The sequence below is a fragment of the Engystomops pustulosus genome, chromosome 6 (assembly GCF_040894005.1).
Source record: "Engystomops pustulosus chromosome 6, aEngPut4.maternal, whole genome shotgun sequence".
In the NCBI taxonomy this organism is placed as follows: Eukaryota; Metazoa; Chordata; class Amphibia; order Anura; family Leptodactylidae; genus Engystomops; species Engystomops pustulosus.
This window is the reverse complement of record NC_092416.1, coordinates 135,410,528-135,435,628: the sequence shown is the minus strand read 5'-3', so window position 1 is coordinate 135,435,628 and position 25,101 is coordinate 135,410,528. Positions and strand designations below refer to the sequence as shown.

Genomic DNA, 25,101 nt, shown 5'->3' with positions numbered 1-25,101 from the left:
AGCTGGTGCTCGGTGTTTTCTTCTTAAACCTGCCACTTCAAGTGGTAGGTTTCCTTTAAAAGTTCAAATCACCCCCCTTTCCCTAGAACGGATATAAAACATAATAAACAGTAAAAATCACAAACATATTAGGTATCGCCGCGTCCCAAAATGCCCGATCTATCAAAATATAAAAACGGTTATGGGCGGCGGTGACCTCCGAGGCGGGAAATGGCACCCAAATGTCCGAAATGCGACTTAACCTGTTAACCTTTTAACATAACATAAAAAATAAAATAAAAAATGATCAAAATGTCGCACAGACCTCAAAATGGTAGCAATGAAAATGTCGCCTCATTTAGCAAAAAATGACCCCTCAAACATCTCCGTGCGCCAAAGTATGAAAAAGTTATTAGCATCAGAAGATGGCAAAAAAAATTTTTTCTTTTTTGTACACATTCGTTTAATTTTTGAAAATGTATTAAAACACAATAAAACCTGCATAAATTTGGTATCACCGCGATCGCACCGAACCAAAGAATAAAGTAGGCGTGTTATTTGGAGCGAAGAGTGAAAGTCCACAAGTGAGTGAGTGAGCCCACAAGAACAATTTTTCCACATTTGGAATTTTTTTCCAGCTTCGCAGTACACGGCATGTTAAAATAAATGACATCACGGGAAAGTAAAATTTGTTACGCACAAAATAAGCCCTCACACAGGTCTGTACACGTAAAATTGAAAAAGTTATGGATTTTTGAAGTTGGAGAGCGAGAAATGAGCCGAAAAACCCTGCGTCCTTAAGGGGTTAAAAAGGGGAAATGCTATAATAGCATTACAGTGTTTAAACCAATAATGACCACCGCATCAACTTTTTACGGTGGTCATTAAGGGTATGCAACACCCCTGCCAATGCATAGGCAGGTTGGTAGTTGCGAAAAGCGCCCTCTCCAGGTCAGGAGCTGTTAGGGAGACTGATCACCTCATTGTATTGTGTAGATACTGTAGATACTGCCTGGAAAGGGAATAGTTAACTGGTATATGTAATTATCCAATGATGTGTCTGTTAAGAAAGCTGGAAGTTGATTGGAGAGGTGCTACCACCGTACAGGAGTAGTATAAAAACCCCTCCGTGCACCTTTCCTGCGAACCACTCTCCATGACCCTTCCATTATAAAGAATCTGCTTTTACCCGTTTCTGGCCATTGCCTGATGTTCAATTAGGAACTGTAAGTTGATTTGCACAATGTTGCCTCTGTCTAATCCCTGCTTACCACCACGGGCTTCCCACCCATCACCCAGGGATTTATCCTACAGACACCTCAGGGGTTTCCCCAGGGAGAACCCATTGCATCAGTCTCTACCTCCATATTTCTTGCACACACCACCTGCTGGAGACCTGCCAGGCTGTAGGTCAGCCCTCCGGTCCCCACCTTGACATCAGTGCTCCCTAGTCCGCAATAGCCAGCCACTCCAGTCTCCTGGGCCCCAGCTGCCCCAAAGAAAAGGCTAGGCTCTGGTAGTGGATATTGCAGGTACTTCTGATGCAGCGCCGTAGAAAGGATAAGTTTGCAGGACATTGGTCCTGGTAGTGCCAGGGTTTGGCTGTGTCATGACTTCTAACTCATCAGCATAATTTAAAAAGTGGATTTAAGAAGGAAGGGGGCCATTGATAACAAATATAAGAAGATTACCACAGTAAGTGTCCCTGGTTTATCATGCTTGATTTTGATGGTATGTTTCCTTAAAGGAATTCTGTGTTAATATTCAAAATGATAATCTTCTCTTTGCTCAGTATGATGTACATAGTATAGTATGATCTACATAAGGCCATCATTTAATAAGTATATCCGCTTAATGAAGGTGGCATTTAAGAAATCTGTATTCCAGACTAAACATTATACACACGGCTTTGAAACATGTGAATCCTATTTACCAGTTTGTCTTGTGATTTGTGCTATCAAACATTGCTCTGCCCCTCGGCAATATGCAGAGCATCTGGTACTGCAGATCATGTCTCGAATATTATTATAAAACATGATCTATTATTTCATGGATTGCAATAAACACTGTATAATATGAGGGGCCGCTCAACTGACAGCTGGTCACATCGCTCCTACGACTGAAGTTGAGTTTAGTTTTTTTTTTTATTTCCAGGTAAGGAAACCAGTCACAAGAATATTGTCCCCCAATCCAACACCACGACTGTTCTTAATCAGTAATGTCTGTTATTGCCCAATCAAATTCTAAAGATTGTTAAAGGGGTTGTCCGAGAGTTATGAGAAAAAACTAAAGGTGGCCGGAGGGGGCTGCTTAAAAAAATAAAGATCTACTTACCTTTCCGGTGCCCTCCGGTGTCCAGCACTGCTGTCGCTCCGGTCCGGGAGCCATGTAAACAAACATGGCCGCCGGAGCAGTGCTGGATTCAGCTTCCGGCCAGACCCGACAACTTTCTGGCCCCCATACACAATGCTGTGAATAGGGACGGATAGGCGTGGCTGGCCACAGCCGGCCGGAAACTGAATCCAGCACTGCTCCGGTGGCCATGTTTGTTTACATGGTGCCCGGACTGGAGTGAAAGCAGCGCGGGACACCGGAGGGCGCCGCAAGGTAAGTACATCTTTATTTTTTTAAGCAGCACCCTTTTTTTCACAACTCTCGGACAACCCCTTTAAATATCAACTTTAACCCCTTAGTAACGTGGCCTGAAAAGGCTCTAGTGAACGGGGCACTTTAGCAAATTTTTGGACGCGGCGGTTTAAGGGCCATAACTTTTTTTTCATGTGCTACCGTAAAATGTTTTTTTCGGGACAAATAGAGCTAGTTAAAATATAATAAAAGTTTAAAGATTTTTATTTTAAGTTTTATTTGGAGTTAAATCGGAAAAGGCTTTTTTTTGTAATTTATAGTACATATTTTTTAATTTTCAAATTAACTCAAAATGAGCATTATTAATGAATTTCTTATTTTGATTTGGGGGTCACGTTTGATTCACGTTTTCCCGACGTGTTACCCGAATATTTCAGATTTGCGCCGATTTTCCCTGAATTGCCCCGGGATAAAGAAGTGGTAATGAACCGCATTTTCCTTCTCCCTAAGGTCTCTGGAAAATAGTGCCCAAATGTTCAAAAGGCCACTTTTTGGCCATTTTGCAACATACAAAAATTTTAATAAAAAGTTATCGAAAGGTCATACAGTCCTCAAAATTATAGCAATGAAAACGTCCAAAAATTATGGGGTTCATTTACTAAGGGTCGCAAAGGGCACTTTCGTCGGAGTGTGCGCTGTTTTTACACGGTTTGGACAGGTATTTAACAAGTGTCTGCATCATGATTTTGGCGCACAGGATCAATTTTTAGGGGTGTGCCATCAGACGATCCAACTGATTTGGACTGAGAGCGGGATTTAACTTTCAAATTGTGTCGTAAGCCCAAGGACTTACACGCATCACTAAAAAGATGGTGAACTCTGTCGGACCTGAGTGGGGAAGCGACACATGCAGGATATCGGGGGCACGATCTTGGCACAGTGCTTTATCGTCGGACAATACACTTTCAGTGAACTCCACGGGCGGGGTAAGTAAATGTGCCCCCATATGTCACACAGCTCAAAGTACACGCTTTGCTGGCAGCTCTCAAAGGATTAACACCCACAATCAGTGCCAGCAGCGATGGCAGGTGTTACCTTTTGAACTTTTGTCAGACACGACCTATCACCTTCTGACCAGACTTGATTACTAAAACAACTGATGCTTAATATTTGGCCATACCGGATGTCCAGATTGGGTTAACCCACTGTAAATATATCAGCAGCCTGGAGAAATTTTTGGTTCAGGAAACAAATATAAATAATTAGTAACCTGCTCAGCCTACTATTCTTTAGGTGAAACTGCGAACGGCTCATTAAATCAGTTATGGTTCCCGAGATTAATATGCATTAATTACAATGCATACATTGCCCAAAATGAATTGAGTCAGTATTGCACCCTGGGCCAAAAGCAAAACAAATACACCTTTTTAATTTTTTTTTCAATTTATAAAATTGGGTTGAGGTAAGTATTTGGGGCCCCTTCTTTACATAGTAGAGTTTCAATATTTGCAGTTGATACTAAGTTCTGTAAAGTAATTAATACAGAGTAGGATAGTATAATGTTACAGAGGGATTTGTGGAAACTGGAGGCCTGGGAAGACAAAATGGCTAATGAGGTTCAATGTAGATAAATGTATGGTAATGCACTTGGGTTAAGAAAACAAAAAATACAATTGTGTCAACATGTGAGTGGTAGACACTTTCATGCAGATATAGCTGTTACAAGCCAACAGGAGAGTCTTGGTTTTTGGGATCTGTCCTGCCTGAGTGGAGGTATGTGCAGGAACATCAACTCTGTTCGCCTCCTATGGACAGCAATAATGCACAAAGCTGGAAGCTTCCTGCACTATCCCTATGCCTCCTCTCCTTCTACTGAATGTAGAAGAGCCGGCAGGCGCAATGTGATGATGTCATTCCTGCCTGCTTCACCACTACATACAGAAGAAGGAGAGAAATGAGGAGCTGCTGCGGGGGAACAGGGAAAGGTGAGTATATGTGCAATTATTTTACTGTGTGTGGTGCGATATGAAGAGGAGCTTATGGTGGGGGGGGCACAATAAGAAAGGGAGCTGCTAGGGGAATTCAGTAAGAGGGAGACCTGCTGGGAGCACAATAATAGGGGGCTGATGGGGGGGGGTAAGAGGAGGAGCTTCTGGGGAGCACAATATGAACAAAGCCACAAAATGTATGATGTGCACTACATCTTTTGTCCCTCTTTCTCTTGAAAAGTCTTGCACGTTGGGAGGTATGGCTGTAGTATTTAGCCATCACTGGTATACAGTATATGGTTGATGCAATTACAGTATGAGCCAGGAGCAGTTTGTTGTAAGAAGGCTATGTTTCCATGCCTGGCAGGTGGTGATGGTCTTATTACATGGTAGTGGAGGACATACAGTATAAGGCAGAAGCAGTTATTATAGGATGGCTATGTTTCTATGCCCGGCAAAGGGTGGGGGTATTATTACATGGGTACTGTCGGTATGAGGCAGTATATAGGAGGCTATGTTTCTATGCCCGGCAAAGGGTGGGGGTATTATTACATGGGTACTGTCGGTATGAGGCAGTATATAGGATGGCTATGTTTCTATGCCCGGCAAAGGGTGGGGGTATAATTACATGGGTACTGTCGGTATGAGGCAGTATATAGGAGGCTATGTTTCTATGCCCGGCAAAGGGTGGGGGTATAATTACATGGGTACTGTCGGTATGAGGCAGTATATAGGAGGTTATGTTTCTATGCCCAGCAGGTGGTGTGGGTATTATTACATGGGTACTGTCTGTATGAGGCAGTATATAGGAGGCTGTGTTTCTATGCCTGGCAAAGGGTGGGGGTATTATTACATGGTACTGTCGGTATGAGGCAGTATATAGGAGGCTATGTTTCTATGCCCAGCAGGTGGTGTGGGTATTATTACATGGGTATTGTTAGTATATAGAAGGTTGTGTTTCTATGCCCGGCAGGTGGTGCGGGTATTATTATATGGGTACTGTCAGTATGAGGCAGTATATAGGAGACTATGGGCAAATTTACTTACCCGGTCCATTCGCGATCCAGCGGCGCGTTCTCTGCGGTGGATTCGGGTCCGGCAGGGATTCACTAAGGCAGTTCCTCCGACGTCCACCAGGTGTCGCTGCTGCGCTGAAGTTCCCCGGAATGCACTAATCTTCACCAAGCTGGACCGAGTGAAGGTAAGCGTGAGTCCAGCGACACTTTTTTTTTTAAAATGCGGTGGTTTTTCCGAATCTGTCAGGTTTTTTTTACGGCCACGCCCCCCGATTTCCGTCGCGTGCATGCCGGCGCTGATGCGCCACAATCCGTTTGCGTGCGCCAAAAAACCGGGGCAATATAGGGAAAATCGGCGCAAATCGGAAATATTCGGGTAACACATCGGGAAACCGCAAATCGGGCCCTTAGTAAATGACCCCCTATGTTTCTATGCCTGGCTGGTGGTGTGGGTATTATTACAGGGGTACTGTCAGTATATAGGAGGTTATGTTTCTATGCCCGGCAGGTGGGGGTGGGGTATTATATGGGTACTGTTAGTATGTGGCAGTATATAGGAGGCTATGTTTCTATGCCCGGCAGGTGGTGGTGGGGTATTATTACATGGGTACTGTCAGTATGTGGCAGTATATAGGAGGCTATGTTTCTATGCCCGGCAGGTGGTGGGGGGGTATTATTACATGGGTAGTGTCAGTATGTGGCAGTATATAGGAGGCTATGTTTCTATGCCCGGCAGGTGGTGGTGTGGGTATTATTACATGGGTACTGTCAGTATGTGGCAGTATATAGGAGGCTATGTTTCTATGCCCGGCAGGTGGTGGTGGGGGTATTATTACATGGGTACTGTCAGTATGTGGCAGTATATAGGAGGCTATGTTTCTATGCCCGGCAGGTGGTGGTGGGGTATTATTACATGGGTACTGTCAGTATGTGGCAGTATATAGGAGGCTATGTTTCTATGCCCGGCAGGTGGTGGTGGGGTATAATTACATGGGTACTGTCAGTATGTGGCAGTATATAGGAGGCTATGTTTCTATGACCGGCAGGTGGTGTGGGTATTATTACATGGGTAGTGTCAGTATGTGGCAGTATATAGGAGGCTATGTTTCTATGCCCGGCAGGTGGTGGTGGGGTATTATTACATGGGTAGTGTCAGTATGTGGCAGTATATAGGAGGCTATGTTTCTATGCCCGGCAGGTGGTGGTGGGGTATTATTATATGGGTACTGTCAGTATGTGGCAGTATATAGGAGGCTATGTTTCTATGCCCGGCAGGTGGTGGGGTATAATTACATGGGTACTGTCAGTATGTGGCAGTATATAGGAGGCTATGTTTCTATGCCCGGCAGGTGGTGGTGGGGTATAATTACATGGGTACTGTCAGTATGGGGCAGTATATAGGAGGCTATGTTTCTATGCCCGGCAGGTGGTGGGGTATAATTACATGGGTACATGGGTACTGTCAGTATGTGGCAGTATATAGGAGGCTATGTTTCTATGCCCGGCAGGTGGTGGTGGGGTATTATTACATGGGTACTGTCAGTATGTGGCAGTATATAGGAGGCTATGTTTCTATGCCCGGCAGGTGGTGGTGGGGTATTATTACATGGGTACTGTCGGTATGAGGCAGTATATAGGAGGCTATGTTTCTATGCCCAGCAGGTGGTGTGGGTATTATTACATGGGTATTGTTAGTATATAGAAGGTTGTGTTTCTATGCCCGGCAGGTGGTGCGGGTATTATTATATGGGTACTGTCAGTATGAGGCAGTATATAGGAGACTAATGCAAATTTACTTACCCGGTCCATTCGCGATCCAGCGGCGCGTTCTCTGCGGTGGATTCGGGTCCGGCCGGGATTCACTAAGGCAGTTCCTCCGACGTCCACCAGGTGTCGCTGCTGCGCTGAAGTTCCCCGGAATGCACTAATCTTCACCAAGCCGGACCGAGTGAAGGTAAGCGTGAGTCCAGCGACACTTTTTTTTAAAAAATGCGGTGGTTTTTCCGAATCCGTCAGGTTTTTTTTACGGCCACGCCCCCCGATTTCCGTCGCGTGCATGCCGGCGCTGATGCGCCACAATCCGTTTGCGTGCGCCAAAAAACCGGGGCAATATAGGGAAAATCGGCGCAAATCGGAAATATTCGGGTAACACATCGGGAAACCGCGAATCGGGCCCTTAGTAAATGACCCCCTATGTTTCTATGCCTGGCTGGTGGTGTGGGTATTATTACAGGGGTACTGTCAGTATATAGGAGGTTATGTTTCTATGCCCGGCAGGTGGGGGTGGGGTATTATATGGGTACTGTTAGTATGTGGCAGTATATAGGAGGCTATGTTTCTATGCCCGGCAGGTGGTGGTGGGGTATTATTACATGGGTACTGTCAGTATGTGGCAGTATATAGGAGGCTATGTTTCTATGCCCGGCAGGTGGTGGTGGGGTATTATTACATGGGTACTGTCAGTATGTGGCAGTATATAGGAGGCTATGTTTCTATGCCCGGCAGGTGGTGGTGTGGGTATTATTACATGGGTACTGTCAGTATGTGGCAGTATATAGGAGGCTATGTTTCTATGCCCGGCAGGTGGTGGTGGGGGTATTATTACATGGGTACTGTCAGTATGTGGCAGTATATAGGAGGCTATGTTTCTATGCCCGGCAGGTGGTGGTGGGGTATTATTACATGGGTACTGTCAGTATGTGGCAGTATATAGGAGGCTATGTTTCTATGCCCGGCAGGTGGTGGTGGGGTATAATTACATGGGTACTGTCAGTATGTGGCAGTATATAGGAGGCTATGTTTCTATGCCCGGCAGGTGGTGTGGGTATTATTACATGGGTAGTGTCAGTATGTGGCAGTATATAGGAGGCTATGTTTCTATGCCCAGCAGGTGGTGTTGGGGTATTCTTACATGGGTACTGTCAGTATGTGGCAGTATATAGGAGGCTATGTTTCTGTTCCCGGCAGGTGGTGTGGGTATTATTACATGGGTAGTGTCAGTATGTGGCAGTATATAGGAGGCTATGTTTCTATGCCCGGCAGGTGGTGGTGGGGTATTATTACATGGGTAGTGTCAGTATGTGGCAGTATATAGGAGGCTATGTTTCTATGCCCGGCAGGTGGTGGTGGGGTATTATTATATGGGTACTGTCAGTATGTGGCAGTATATAGGAGGCTATGTTTCTATGCCCGGCAGGTGGTGGGGTATAATTACATGGGTACTGTCAGTATGTGGCAGTATATAGGAGGCTATGTTTCTATGCCCGGCAGGAGGTGGTGGGGTATAATTACATGGGTACTGTCAGTATGGGGCAGTATATAGGAGGCTATGTTTCTATGCCCGGCAGGTGGTGGGGTATAATTACATGGGTACATGGGTACTGTCAGTATGTGGCAGTATATAGGAGGCTATGTTTCTATGCCCGGCAGGTGGTGGTGGGGTATTATTACATGGGTACTGTCAGTATGTGGCAGTATATAGGAGGCTATGTTTCTATGCCCGGCAGGTGGTGGTGGGGTATTATTACATGGGTACTGTCAGTATGTGGCAGTATATAGGAGGCTATGTTTCTATGCCCGGCAGGTGGTGGTGGGGTATTATTACATGGGTACTGTCAGTATGAGGCAGTATATAGGAGGCTATGTTTCTATGCCCAGCAGGTGGTGGTGGGGTATTATTACATGGGTACTGTCAGTATGTGGCAGTATATAGGAGGCTATGTTTCTATACCCAGCAGGTGGTGGTGGGGTATTATTACATGGGTAGTGTCAGTATGTGGCAGTATATAGGAGGCTATGTTTCTGTTCCCGGCAGGTGGTGTGGGTATTATTACATGGGTAGTGTCAGTATGTGGCAGTATATAGGAGGCTATGTTTCTATGCCCGGCAGGTGGTGGTGGGGTATTATTACATGGGTACTGTCAGTATGGGGCAGTATATAGGAGGCTATGTTTCTATGCCCGGCAGGTGGTGGGGTATAATTACATGGGTACTGTCAGTATGTGGCAGTATATAGGAGGCTATGTTTCTATGCCCGGCAGGTGGTGGTGGGGTATTATTACATGGGTACTGTCAGTATGTGGCAGTATATAGGAGGCTATGTTTCTATGCCCGGCAGGTGGTGGTGGGGTATTATTACATGGGTACTGTCAGTATGAGGCAGTATATAGGAGGCTATGTTTCTATGCCCGGCAGGTGGTGGTGGGGTATTATTACATGGGTACTGTCAGTATGTGGCAGTATATAGGAGGCTATGTTTCTATGCCCAGCAGGTGGTGGTGGGGTATTATTACATGGGTAGTGTCAGTATGTGGCAGTATATAGGAGGCTATGTTTCTGTTCCCGGCAGGTGGTGTGGGTATTATTACATGGGTAGTGTCAGTATGTGGCAGTATATAGGAGGCTATGTTTCTATGCCCGGCAGGTGGTGGTGGGGTATTATTACATGGGTACTGTCAGTATGGGGCAGTATATAGGAGGCTATGTTTCTATGCCCGACAGGTGGTGGGGTATAATTACATGGGTACATGGGTACTGTCAGTATGTGGCAGTATATAGGAGGCTATGTTTCTATGCCCGGCAGGTGGTGGTGGGGTATTATTACATGGGTACTGTCAGTATGTGGCAGTATATAGGAGGCTATGTTTCTATGCCCGGCTGGTGGTGGGGTATTATTACATGGGTACTGTCAGTATGTGGCAGTATATAGGAGGCTATGTTTCTATGCCCGGCAGGTGGTGGTGGGGTATTATTACATGGGTACTGTCAGTATGAGGCAGTATATAGGAGGCTATGTTTCTATGCCCGGCAGGTGGTGGTGGGGTATTATTACATGGGTACTGTCAGTATGTGGCAGTATATAGGAGGCTATGTTTCTATGCCCAGCAGGTGGTGGTGGGGTATTATTACATGGGTAGTGTCAGTATGTGGCAGTATATAGGAGGCTATGTTTCTGTTCCCGGCAGGTGGTGTGGGTATTATTACATGGGTAGTGTCAGTATGTGGCAGTATATAGGAGGCTATGTTTCTATGCCCAGCAGGTGGTGGGGGGGTATTATTACATGGGTACATGGATACTGTCAGTATGTGGCAGTATATAGGAGGCTATGTTTCTATGCCCGGCAGGTGGGGGGGGGGTATTATTACATGGGTACTGTCAGTATGTGGCAGTATATAGGAGGCTATGTTTCTATGCCCGGCAGGTGGTGGGGTATTATTACATGGGTAGTGTCAGTATGTGGCAGTATATAGGAGGCTATGTTTCTATGCCCGGCAGGTGGTGGTGGGGTATTATTACATGGGTACTGTCAGTATGTGGCAGTATATAGGAGGCTATGTTTCTATGCCCGGCAGGTGGTGGTGGGGTATAATTACATGGGTACTGTCAGTATGGGGCAGTATATAGGAGGCTATGTTTCTATGCCCGGCAGGTGGTGGGGTATAATTACATGGGTACATGGGTACTGTCAGTATGTGGCAGTATATAGGAGGCTATGTTTCTATGCCCGGCAGGTGGTGGTGGGGTATTATTACATGGGTACTGTCAGTATGTGGCAGTATATAGGAGGCTATGTTTCTATGCCCAGCAGGTGGTGGTGGGGTATTATTACATGGGTAGTGTCAGTATGTGGCAGTATATAGGAGGCTATGTTTCTGTTCCCGGCAGGTGGTGTGGGTATTATTACATGGGTAGTGTCAGTATGTGGCAGTATATAGGAGGCTATGTTTCTATGCCCGGCAGGTGGTGGTGGGGTATTATTACATGGGTACTGTCAGTATGTGGCAGTATATAGGAGGCTATGTTTCTATGCCCAGCAGGTGGTGGGGGGGTATTATTACATGGGTACATGGATACTGTCAGTATGTGGCAGTATATAGGAGGCTATGTTTCTATGCCCGGCAGGTGGGGGGGGGGGTATTATTACATGGGTACTGTCAGTATGTGGCAGTATATAGGAGGCTATGTTTCTATGCCCGGCAGGTGGTGGGGTATTATTACATGGGTAGTGTCAGTATGTGGCAGTATATAGGAGGCTATGTTTCTGTTCCCGGCAGGTGGTGTGGGTATTATTACATGGGTAGTGTCAGTATGTGGCAGTATATAGGAGGCTATGTTTCTATGCCCGGCAGGTGGTGGTGGGGTATTATTACATGGGTACTGTCAGTATGTGGCAGTATATAGGAGGCTATGTTTCTATGCCCAGCAGGTGGTGGGGGGGTATTATTACATGGGTACATGGATACTGTCAGTATGTGGCAGTATATAGGAGGCTATGTTTCTATGCCCGGCAGGTGGGGGGGGGGGTATTATTACATGGGTACTGTCAGTATGTGGCAGTATATAGGAGGCTATGTTTCTATGCCCGGCAGGTGGTGGGGTATTATTACATGGGTACTGTCAGTATGTGGCAGTATATAGGAGGCTATGTTTCTATGCCCGGCAGGTGGTGGTGGGGTATAATTACATGGGTACTGTCAGTATGTGGCAGTATATAGGAGGCTATGTTTCTATGCCCGGCAGGTGGTGGGGTATAATTACATGGGTACATGGGTACTGTCAGTATGTGGCAGTATATAGGAGGCTATGTTTCTATGCCCGGCAGGTGGGGGGGGGGGGTATTATTACATGGGTACTGTCAGTATGTGGCAGTATATAGGAGGCTATGTTTCTGTTCCCGGCAGGTGGTGTGGGTATTATTACATGGGTACTGTCAGTATGTGGCAGTATATAGGAGGCTATGTTTTTATGCCCAGCAGGTGGTGTGGGTATTATTACATGGGTACTGTCAGTATGTGGCAGTATATAGGAGGCTATGTTTCTATGCCCGGCAGGTGGTGGTGGGGTATTATTACTTGGGTACTGTCAGTATGTGGCAGTATATAGGAGGCTATGTTTCTATGCCCGGCAGGTGGTGGTGGGGTATTATTACATGGGTACTGTCAGTATGTGGCAGTATATAGGAGGCTATGTTTCTATGCCCGGCAGGTGGTGTGGGTATTATTACATGGGTATTGTCAGTAAGTGGCAGTATATAGGAGGCTATGTTTCTATGCCCGGCAGGCGGTGGTGTGGGTATTATTACATGGGTACTGTCAGTATGTGGCAGTATATAGGAGGCTATGTTTCTATGCCCGGCAGGTGGTGGTGGGGTATAATTACATGGGTACTGTCAGTATGTGGCAGTATATAGGAGGCTATGTTTCTATGCCCGGCAGGTGGTGGGGTATAATTACATGGGTACATGGGTACTGTCAGTATGTGGCAGTATATAGGAGGCTATGTTTCTATGCCCAGCAGGTGGTGGGGGGGGTATTATTACATGGGTACATGGATACTGTCAGTATGTGGCAGTATATAGGAGGCTATGTTTCTATGCCCAGCAGGTGGTGGTGGGGTATTATTACATGGGTACTGTCAGTATGGGGCAGTATATAGGAGGGTGTGTTTCTATGTCCAGCAGGTGGAGTTGGGGGGGGTATTATTACATGGTACTGTCAGTATATAGGATGGCTGTGTTTGTGTACAGGTGGTGTGGGTAATATTACATGGCTACTGTCAGTATGAGGCAGTATATACCATGGCTGTGTTTGTATACAGGTGGTGTCAGTATATACTATGGCTGTGTTTGTATACAGGTGGTGTCAGTATATACTATGGCTGTGTTTGTGTACAGGTGGTGTCCGTGTTATCACCGGGCGGGCATAGCCTGTATCCTGGCGGCTGTGTGTCACACCCCAGTGCTGGAGCCGGAGGATCCTCCTACCGCTGACACAGCCCGGAAATAGGAAAGCCCTGAGTGTGCGACACCCTGTGTGACATGACAGCGGGGCTGGCGCCTCATACACAGATGGGCACCGGGACTGACTGAGCGAAGACACTGACCCGGGGACTGCCGGCACGACTCACCGAAGGCTGCAGGTAGTGGCTGCTGTGTGTGCACCAGCGGGTGTAATGTGCCCGGGGAGGGGGCAATGCCAGGCTGTGTACTCTGCACCCAGCTCATGGCACCTACAGCTGCTATAACTTTAGTCAGACCTGAAGAAGAGTAGAAGAGATCGTCACCATGCTTATGCTTTCTGTATAGGTAGACTTACCTGCTCAGGTGGTAAGTACGATGCCTTATACAGGGCTGCTGGGAGACAATACACAGATCCACAAGATTGAACCTGGATACGATCTGTCTGCTAGTTGTCTCTTTGGTGAGCAGTGTATAGAGTGACTGCACCTTATAGCATCTTTATTGTATCTTCCATCCCCTCTCATGGTGGATGTAAAGTGCTGAGATTTTTCAAGACATCCCCTTTAAAACTGTAATAAAACCTTACCATCAGACTGAGCCCAGCCCTCCACGATCCAGAGCTGAGGGCGGTTCTGCTGGACCCAATGATAATGATGAACATCTCTGTTTGCTCTTCAATTATTTGTCTCAGTTATCATTAGCCAAAACCTGCAGCGTATCAGTGCACAGAGCAGGTGCAGGGGTCTCCATTATATTATCAGGTGAAGAATTTATTATAATATCATATTATAATCCATAACCAATTCTGGGACACTGGATATGGTTATTTTCATCTCAGTCGCAGGTGGAGTTCTGCTGCTCTATAATAGACTTTACATCAGCCCTTCAATTTCTAAGATGTTGACTTGCTGTCAGTGAATGGAAACTTCCTGTGAATATGTTGTGCTGCTACCACTCTGGATGTTATTTTATTTCCTGGAAGTTCCCATGTAAATAATAATTCATGTTATGGTCAGTGAAAGCAGCAGAGAACATGTAGCGTGTCCTGGTGAATGTAAGTAGCTGCCCCCAGGGCACTGCCACCTCCCGTCTGGCCTGTATTTAATAAATGGAGATGTGATAGAGGGAAGATGTAATGAGTTTATCCCACACACACGCGGATGGCGCTCTCAGATGACAGACGCGTTGTCCCCCGGCTCTGTTCTACCTGCGTCATCTGCCTGCACTTGTCAATTAACCTTATCAGTGACAGGGACACCATGTGCAGCTGTATAATAATGATATTATTAGTCATGTACATCGCCTACTGTATAGGAGCACACTATGGGTGATGACCGTATACAACAGCACACTGTTACTCTGGCCCTGACACTAGGTCTTGTGTTCTGCTATTAGCTTCTTAATTTTCTCCTACTGGCTTCAGTCCTGCATCTCATCCATATCTTATATCATAACTTATATTATATCAATATGCAATGATTAGCCGGGGGTAGGACAGTTACCACAATGTAATAATCATAGAAATTGGGCAATAAACCAGATTCTAAGCTGGGAATGGACCAATAAAGCATCTACTGGTAGCTCAATTTTTGGGTTTATCTCTGAAGATTGAAGTTCCTACCGATAGGGTTAAGTATTGGAGTATTGGAGGTAGGAATCTTTGTACCTATGGTAATAGCAGCATAGGATAGTTTTAGGTTACGTACAAGATAGTTTCCATAGATTTGTTCTTAAGTTGATTTTGTATCTAAGTCAAAACTGTATATTTTATCATTGTAGTTCCAGACAAAAAGAATTTTTACCCACTGACAATTGAAATTTCCTATATTTTTTTTTTTGCTGTATTGGCAACAAGGATTATCAATAAAGCTTCATTTCAGACCCTTTACAGCTGATCATTGCAGTCTCGAACTATAGTAAAGCATCTAAAGAGCTTCACCAGAGGTCACAGTGTAAGTCAGGTGTCCTTAAGTAGGGGACCGCCTGTATATGAGAGAGGTGACAGCGTTTATTTCACCGTCTAATATTTTACTTCTTTTTTTTTCCCAGTGGGGTTTAAGCTCCTTTCTTCTCCATCATGGACGACACTATTGCCCGAGAGAACACCGCCCTTATGCCATACCTGGTGGCAGCGTCTCAGATACTGGGGGTGGCAGCGCTGGCAGTTACAGGTGCCTGGCTCTCGCAGTACAGAGGGGGATTCTCCTGGGATGGACCTGAGCAGTTTAATGTCCATCCCCTTTGTATGGTGCTGGGAATGGTCTTCTTGTGTGGTGATGGTGAGTACAGACGTTTCCACATTTGGAGAGAGTCCTGAATACACATTAGTGACTCAAGTGTAAAGTTCAGTAAATTGTGATCTCATTAACTGTTTCTTTGCTGAAACCATGAGGGATGCCTTAGAACATCTAAATGTGGGGATCACATAGAACCTTCACATTTTGCAGTTAACCCTGAATGTATGTAGATACATGTCTAGGGCCTTTAAGCATCATAATTTCATAATGGGTGAATTCCGTGTTAAAAAAAAAAGTTTTATACTAACTTAGAAGTCAGTCAATAAGGCACATTGGACTCACAACTAAAGATCTTGGCAGCGGCACCTCCCCTCGCAAAGCTTCAATGAAGCTGGCATTACACCTGGCCTCATTGGACCTAAGGACCTGAAAGTGATTTAATGTCCCAAATCGAGCTGAGAGGCCCTCCTTGTGGAATTGTGCTACAATCTCTCACTTTACTGTTCTGGAATGAATTGGAAAAATTTAATATAGAAGCTCTTAATGTATCCAATCTATTATATTGTAACTGACCATTATACAGAATGCCACATATAGTTGCATATCACAGTATCCAGTGCCATGAATGACCTACAGTGCAGAGATCTTGGTTCTTCTTTTAGAAACTCTCTCTTTACCCACCTTGTCTGGCATTTGTACCCTCTTAGGTGGATGTCTTGTCTTAGTGAATTGGATGTTCCTTCTGATGGGCTTACTGCATATTCATATTGTAGGGCCAGTCTGTGTTATGTTAGATACTATGTGATGCTGGTTAACTTGTATTATTTCCATAGCGCTGCTGGTATTTCGAGTGTTTAGACATGAAACCAAAAGGGCAACCAAGATCCTCCACGGATCTTTACATATTCTGGCACTGATCGTATCTCTTGTAGGTAGGTAAAACTTAATATAATGTTGTCTTTATTTGCTTTCTTTAACTCATCCTTTAACTTATAAGGGGTTGTATAGTTTCTGCAATAACAAACAATAACATTTACTTTAGAACTGGCCTACTTTATCCCCTAATACCACAAGCTATTTTTGTGATTACCCACTATATTATACAATAAGCCCATATTTATTTAATTTTACATTCCGTGCTAGGGGCTTGTTTTTTGTGGGACATGTTATAATGTTTAAAGAAATGGAATGGTTAAACCAGGGACACTTACTCATAGATAAAGATAATTGTGAGATAGGTAATTGTCTTATATTTGTTATCCATAGCCTCCTTCCTTCTAAAATCAACTTTTAAAATTATGCTAATGAGAATAAAAGGCTACGGTGCCCAGAGCCCCTCCTTGTTGTAGCTTCGCAGGATGTTACACTGTGCAGGAGTACTTCTCCTTCCCACTGTGTGCTGGAACTTCCTATGGTGCAGTAAGATTACATTAGGCAGAGAGGAGAGTGCCGAGGGGGAAGGGAGAGTATGTGAATCTGGAACACAGAAGGGCTAAGGGAACGGAAGTATCCTTTCAGGCTAATTAACATTTTAAAAGTTTACTTAAGAAGAAGGGGACCATGGATAACAATTATAACAAGATTATGATTATGTCACAGTCCCTGGTTTATTAAGTTCGATTTTGATGGTCGATTTCTCATTGATTAATGTTTAGAAAATAAACCTGCAATACTACTGTCTTTGTGCATTGTGTGAGGGGCTCTTTGGCATTTTTGTTAATGTGTCATATTATTATTTTATTATGTAATTTGTTATTTTATAACTTTTAACGGCAAACATCTAAAAGCCTCTTCTAGTTCTGGTATCCCACCAGGGAAAAAGTATGTGATGGTTGTACAGCTTGGGTCATGATGGACCTACCATTCTGTACCCAGGCGAGTATACAGCAGAGTGCTGGAGAGGAGGGAGGCGAGCGCTGCTTACCCCTCTCCATATGAAATAGCACTGTATTGCCCACCATACTGTACTGTACCAGGGGAAAGGGGAGATAGAGCAGTCTGGGCTATAGCAAGGCGAGCACACGATGGCAGAGCACTGATACCCTGATGGAAGCCCGGGGGCCTGCGATCATGTTTGCAGGGGAAGCAGTCACTACTGAATTTATCCAATCCTGGATGTTAGCTACTTGTGCCTACCTATGAGTACGCATCCTGGCACCGGCTTCACTCAAATTTGGACCCCAGTGCTTGATGCTGAAACATGTGCTGCAAAAAGGTGCCTGGAATCATAGCAGTGGTTATTCTGCCACTCCATTCATTTCTTAGAAGAAGAGCACAGCATTCACATATTCAGCAGCCACATAGAGATGAGTGGGACTGCTGCACATATAGAGGAGAGGTTGGAAATTTGACATTAGGGCTGCTTTCACAAGAACGTATGCCATGCCTGAGGTGGAGGTTGAGAGCTCCTCGCCCCTCCCCTCTCCATAGGGATGCGTGCTGCCAGGACGTATTTACGGCTAAAGATACAGCAGGCTCTATACTTTTTCCGCCTACGGCACAGTATAGGGGGCTCACCGTACACTGCCATGCACAATGCAATCCTATGGCAGCGTATGGTAGCAGCTGACTAGCATACGGCCACCATATACATTGTGTGAAAGGGGCCTAAGAAAGTACAATAAGTAGAGTACATCATGCAGATTATTGATCTGTCTCCTAAACCTCACACATACACAGGAGTCCTGTATATATCACCTCTGGCTGTATTCTGACATTTTTATAACAAGTTGATCTAATTAAAAGACTAATTGTCAAAGAGCAGGTGTGTTTCCACTTCAGTTATTGGGGTCAGGATATGTGCAATGTTACTGCTCCCGAGTACAATGTTATTGCTCCCATCTGTCATAGAGCAGACATGATGGATAGAAAACAATTCAGCTCCAATTATTAACTTCTCCAAAAGAGAACAGCAGGATAAATCATGGGGTTTGTCAATGCACATGAGACCTCTGTATGACATATACAGGAGGGTATTGGAGCCTTTGAGGTGAAATACATAGCATTCATTTTCGGTAATTATTTACATTAACCACCTGGACATGTGGGCATGCTCTGTGAGGTCAGTGTGCCGGAGATTTGTTGATTTATGGTTAAATATAGATGGAGGTAGATGTTACTAACTGCCTAGAAGGCTATGAAACATCTAGCCATGTGTGGTCGAAATAACGATTGTACTATTTCTACTGCATCAAACTTACCGACTGGTTTTCATTTAAAAAATCACCTATGGAAACCCAAGAATAAGCCACATTTGTGCATGTTTAGCCTAATGACCCATTTTTCTTATGAAATGCTTACTGCTTCCCAGAGATGTATCATAAAGCCGTGTAAGAACCGCTTTTTTCTGGACCGTCCACCAATGATTAAGATTTATCATGCCACGAGATTTCGGCACACTCAGTGGCAGGGGGAACGCTGAGACAGTAGGGAGGCGGGGGGCAATGCCTTGGTGCACAAAGAGAAGCACTTGCGCTTGATTTAAATAAATATCAAAGTTAATTTTTAATAAATGTACAGGACCAGATCCTATAAAAAACATGTTCAGCCTTTTGGGAGCTATCCAGCAGCGTTAATGGTGGTAGATTTCCTTTAAGGGTATTAAGAAATATCGATCCATATTATGGGTCCAATTTTGCAAGTATATGGTCAAAATGAACGTTTTTTGAATAAACAAACCTGTAGATGGATTATCATAGATTAAAATTGTGTATGTTTGTACCCAGGAATCATTGCTGTATTCCAGTTTCACAAGAAAAAGAGCATCCCAGATATGTACAGTCTTCACAGCTGGTTGGGTATTACCACATTCACACTGTACATCCTGCAGGTAGGTGCTGCTTGTTACTTAAAGGGAATGTTTCGTTACTCTTTTTCTCTAGGACTCATTCAGATGCCTGTTTTTGGTCCACAAAAGACATTTTAATTGGGGCCATTGTCCCATATAGTGGTCGACTATGGTACTTACAAGTCCTACTCCCCAAGTTGTTTTTATTCTTTCATTGTAGAATTTTGTCTTTGGTTTCATGTCCATGGATAGAGGGCTGCCATCTTGCCTAAGCTTCTCTTCTGTTCTGTTTTAGTGATATGCTTTACTGCAGCTTTTAATGCCATAGGCAACAGTAGACTGCAGCTGACTTACTGAGATCTGTGGGAGAGCTTTCTAGGCCTCCTCAGTGTCACCGGTTGTCAGTAGTGGAGGCAGTGATGTTATCTGTAGAGAGGTCATTGTGCATAGACATCATCTATTATTAATGTCCCACATCATGTTGTTAGACTTCTTGTAGGTCATACTTGGTGTTAAGGGGTCTGTCTTTCAAGGTAGCAAAATGAGGCATTGTTTTCCATTTGATACCTTGGAAAACACACTTCCCAGAATTTCCTAGTGGAGCATCTATGGCTCCACAAGCCTATAAGGCGGCCATAATGGGCAAACTCTCCATATGGAGAACTTTTACTTTCTGCACTATTTTCAATGGATAAGTTTTCCTGCCCACCCCTTAAAATAGGAGGGGCATTGATCTTCGCTGAGTTCAGGGTGTATCCCTAGTGATGTCACAGTCCTTATATGGAGGGAGAGATCTCCCTGAGTGTAATGAATCTCTCCCATTATTTCTTTATGTGCCCATGTGGAATCTAGATATCAGATACTTCTGCCTCTTTAGTATATTACTATATCTAAAAACATGGCTCACACGTGGAGTAAGCTTTTTTCTTTTTTTATTTAGTGCAAAATTTTTTTCTCAGTATTAGCCTTCACCATAATGAATAAATTTAAAGAGGTAAGTATAACAGATGAAATTTTTTTACAACGTTTTGGTCATGGTGACCTTTGTCAAGTTAGATCTGGCGTTTCTTAGTAGTTATTCTGGCTTGGTGAGGTGCCAGATATGGACATATCTGCATTGAGAATCCGACATTGAGCAGCACTCTATAGAGTGTGTGGTCTCTATTGCTCTACGTGTTTAGTAAAATACTAGTCATTCTCTGATTACCTGTTATCTGTGTAACCGTGTCTGTTCTCCCTACAGTGGATACTCGGCTTCTTTATGTTCTTTTTGCCTGGGGTGGGTTTTGTACTGAAGAGCCGCTTTAAGCCATTACACGTGTTTTTGGGACTCAGTCTACTGGTGAGCACCATCGCCACATGCTTGGTAGGCCTAACAGAGAAAATGTTGTTCTCATTACCGTAAGTATCCTTATTGTAACCCACAACCATAAGCTACAGATAAACAACCATTACCAGTAGGAATGATTGGGCATGTTGAATTACATCATGCTTGATCCTTCATCTGACAGCTGCTTCCTTTGCTTTCCATTTGGAGAACAGATTCAGGTTCAGGAAACGAATGTTAGAATGAGGACTAGTAGTCATCTAGACTAGACTGAGGATAGCACCTCAATATTGTAATTTATATATAAAATAATGTCATGTAAAAGTGCTTGATCATAGTATATCTAATATATAAAGCTGAGTGTATGTGTGTGTATGTATGTAGGAATCTGCACAGCCATTCTCTATGACTCAGGGAATGTCATAGACTAGGTTTTGATATATATATATATATATATATATATATATATATATATATATATATATGTATGAGTATATATATATCCAGCCAGAGGTACAAAGTGATTGCAAGCAAAGACATGTATAGTCAACATAGCATGGTACATGGTAATATACACCGTGCCCTATTAACATGAATAGGGGACGAAGAGACAGTTCACAATTGCAACAGACCAAGGAAAGAGGGTAAAGGAAAGTTTTAGGAGGGGGCAGGGAGCCCTAAGGAGGACAGTAGTAAACATTGTTAAACTCCTGACTGGTAATTCAGCTGTAGCTGCCAAGTATCTAGAAATAAGGTGTCTTTATCATTAACTAGACAATAAAGTCTATCATTTACCATGATCCACATTCATTTGGCAGAGACCAGATCTAGTGGAACAAGTGACTTTTTTCCACAAGGTTGCAATGGCGACAAAAAAAAAAAAAAAAAAAAAGAGGGAAAGGCATCTCCTGGATGGGAGTGAGATATCTTGTAATGTGACCCGATGTTGGCCTACACATTGTCCAGTAACTCGCATCAGAATCAGTTTCAGCCCTTCATTTCTTTCTTTCCAGAGATGAGTACTCCAAGCTACCAGCAGAAGGCGTCCTCGCAAACTCTCTGGGACTCCTGCTTGTGGCATTTGGATTAGTAATCGGTTATATCCTTACCCGAGAAGAATGGAGGCGACCACCATTGCCAGAGGAACAGGCTCTATCCATAGACTTCAAAACTCTGACTCAGGGGGAAAGTCCAACAGAACCATAACGTCTTATCAGCTATCAGTCTGCGGCGCTTGTGATTGTGACTTGTGATACTTGATGTTTTGAAGACTGTCCTTAGAGTTAGGAGCACAGTTTTTGCATTTTTGGTGTACTTTGGGGAGACTCCGGAGCGAGTCATGACACAACATTGCTTTTTATGCCTCATGTTCTGTGGTGATCCTCCTCTTATCATTACAGCGCTGCCATGAGGATATAGTGCTGATTTCTCTCTGTACTGAGCTTCTCCATGTAACTTTTCTCTTTACTTTGTGGGGCTGAGAAGTAAGCTTAGTGGATTCTCCACATTTACTGACCCATGTGGAAAGCATTGTGTGTCATGCCCCTATGTAGCAGGTTAGTGGAGATATGGAGCTCCTTGCTGTATGATCTCAATTATTTTCTGGATGGACAAGCTTTAGGCCGGCAAGTAATAGAAAATGATCTCATGCATCAGGACTAAGGCTCTGTTCATACATTCATTTCTTTTTATTATTCTTTTCAATCTGTCCTGAGTTTTCCCAATGAAAGAAATGAAAAGATGTCCTTTCTAGTTTTGGGATCTGTTCCCACTTGTGGCCTTATTCTCCATAGTACCCCTCATAGTACCACCAGAAAACGACATGAATTGATTTGTTATTTATTCTTCTTTAGCTTTAAAAGGGAATCTGGAATGTAGACATGATTGATATTTGCCATGTGTCTGTGCATTATGTTTAGGTTACAGTGATATTGATATTTTAATGTATGGGGGTTTTTTGTGATGGTTGTTTGTTTTGTTTTATCATATGGCGGATAAGTACATTGATCTGCGTATTATGTATTCAGCTGTGCCGAATCAACAACTCTCATCCTGCATTGTAAAGTTGTAGCTGGAAACCAAGGAGATGTTAGTGTATGTAATGGTGTATTTGTTGGGGGTCGGACCCTATATGTGTACTTACAGTCGCACTGTATACACATAATACACATGCCACTTCCAGTCACAGGGAATACAGTAACACTAATGTGAAGTAATGGACTGTCAGTGTATCTACAATCTCTACAGACTTCATCAGGACCAAATGTCTTAAGTAAAACATATATAGAAAAGAGGAGAGATGCTCATTATCTCCTCTGTAGTAGCCAGTCAGTCTGAACTAACCCGAAGTTATGTTAATACAGTGATAGGTGATGAGTTGAAGTAACTACCGGTATGACCATAATGAATAGTAGTCATGTACCTTACACCTTCCCCAGGCTTGTGTTATTCCTATTACAATAATATTGTCATATTGTAAAATTCCTATTACAATATATAGGCATTTATAAAAGGGAGGGGATAGTAGAAGGAGGACATCACTTTACCCCACACACAGGTAGGTGCCTGATAACGTGGTCTACAACTACAAGACAGACTCCCTATGCTTTATGTGACTGAATTTTGCCTCAAATTGTGCCAAAGAAGTGGCCACATATGCCTCACCAGACCTTTATGAGATATGTGCGGCAATGAGAGAGTTTTCAAATGTGCTAGGTTTTTGTCACAGAATATTGGTGTGAATGAAGCCAATACAGAACGCATCACCAAAACGAACTAGTGGAAACAGTAACTGTCCTTATTGTAAGTTATTTGTCAGACCTTTCACTTCTTCTCCCTGTAATTTACTGTATATATTCAAAGTATAAGAGTTTTTAAGAACAACTTTTGTGCTGAAAAAGCCCCATTTGGCTTATACATGTGTATATAAAAGGCGATAACTGTAGTACTTACCCTCTGGTGCTCCCGGCAGCTCCTCTTCCCTCGCAGTTTCCGCTGTAACAGTATGTGTAGAGAGTCCATGCTCTCTGCCTGCGCACTCACTGGCTGCTGGCCATTTCAGTAGCGGGAGGAGTCTGCGGGACATTTCAGTAGTGAGGGGAGGCTGCGGGACATTTCAGTAGTGAGGGGAGGCTGCGGGACATTTCAGTAGTGAGGGGAGGCTGCGGGACATTTCAGTAGTGAGGGGAGCCTATGACCAAAGCATTTCCCACTCTGGGCTTATAATCAAGTCAATACGTTTTCCCATTTTTTTGTGGTAAAATTAAGTGCCTTGGCTTATATTCAGTTCGGCTTATACTCAAATATATACGGTAACCAACCAAATAATGATGGGATACATTAGTATTAGCAACAATTAGCATCAGGCTTACAAGGCATGATAAATGGCCCCATTAAGTTTCGTAAAGATGTGTTCACTAGCCTTTTATACACTTAGGCCCCTTCCACACTTGTGAGTGTGATGCGCTGAACTTGCATCTCACTGGCAGCGAGTGCTCCCTGGATCTCCCAGCCCGGACACTGCAAGCCGGAACTGAACTCATCGGGGCAGATTTATCAAGTGTCTAAAAGTCAGAATATTTCCAGTTGCCCTTGGCAACCAATCACAGCTCAGCTTTCATTTTACCATTGCTCATGAATATTTTAAAGAGGAGCTGTGATTGGTTGCCATGGGCAACTAGAAATATTCTGACTTTCAGACACTTGATAAATCTGCCCCATCATGTCAGTTCAGTTCCGGTTTGCAGCGTTCGGGCCGGGCGATCCAGGCAGCACGTGTTGCGAGATGTTAGTTCAGCGCATCAGACGCGCAAGTGTGGAAGGGGCCTTAGAAGGTCAATATTGGGATTCTAGTTACGTTTTATGGAAATGCCATCAAGTGATTCTGCTGAAGCTGTGTGTGATTCTCTGTATTATTACCTTTGCCAAATGTGTACACTGAATTTCTGTGATAATAAATGTGTCATAAGTCTCCTGTGAGTGCATTGGAGTTGTGTCAGACATACACCTACCTAGTCACTGTAATGTAAAGATCTGAACTACTATTAAGGTTTGGGGACATGAGTACAAGTCATGTGTAGGAAAAAGCACCCACCTAGAAATTAGAATTTCTGCAAAACTAAGCCTCGAGCTATGTCTAGGTAAATGATAAGTAAATGATTCCAGGTGGGGTCTGTGAGAAAAAAACCACACAAATCTACAGGTTTTCGTCCACAAACAACTTTAACGTGGTCCATTGTTTGCTGTCCGACAGTAATCACTCAGGTGCCGAGGACAGTAGTAAAGACGGCCAGAGCTGCAAACTTGGACAGGAATAGGACCTGCTCGGAGTTTCCCAGCACAGGCAGTCGGCTCATACACGGGCCCTGTGCACAAGACCACAGAAGAGACTGGGGATGTGGGTTAGTCATATTAACAACAGCTAGAACAAATTTTTCCAAATT

The 25,101-nt window shown here is 44.0% G+C and overlaps 1 protein-coding gene and 1 long non-coding RNA gene across 2 annotated transcripts in view; one reads left to right on the top strand and one right to left on the bottom strand.

The window, feature by feature from the left end:
* The window catches only part of LOC140064359 (uncharacterized), a 29,449-nt gene extending 15,595 nt beyond the window's left edge, over positions 1 to 13,854 (bottom strand). Inside the window, exon 1 of the long non-coding RNA XR_011847755.1 lies at positions 13,664 to 13,854. This is a non-coding gene — a long non-coding RNA (uncharacterized lncRNA). The remainder of the gene's footprint in view (positions 1 to 13,663) is intronic.
* On the top strand, positions 13,323 to 24,218 carry CYB561 (cytochrome b561). Its single transcript, XM_072111173.1, has 6 exons — positions 13,323 to 13,487; positions 15,358 to 15,587; positions 16,379 to 16,477; positions 19,271 to 19,374; positions 20,576 to 20,733; positions 21,673 to 24,218. The coding sequence occupies exons 2-6, from the start codon at positions 15,386 to 15,388 to the stop codon at positions 21,863 to 21,865; spliced, it is 756 nt and encodes a 251-aa protein (XP_071967274.1). The 5' UTR covers positions 13,323 to 13,487; positions 15,358 to 15,385; the 3' UTR covers positions 21,866 to 24,218.
* The last annotated feature ends 883 nt before the right edge of the window (positions 24,219 to 25,101 follow it).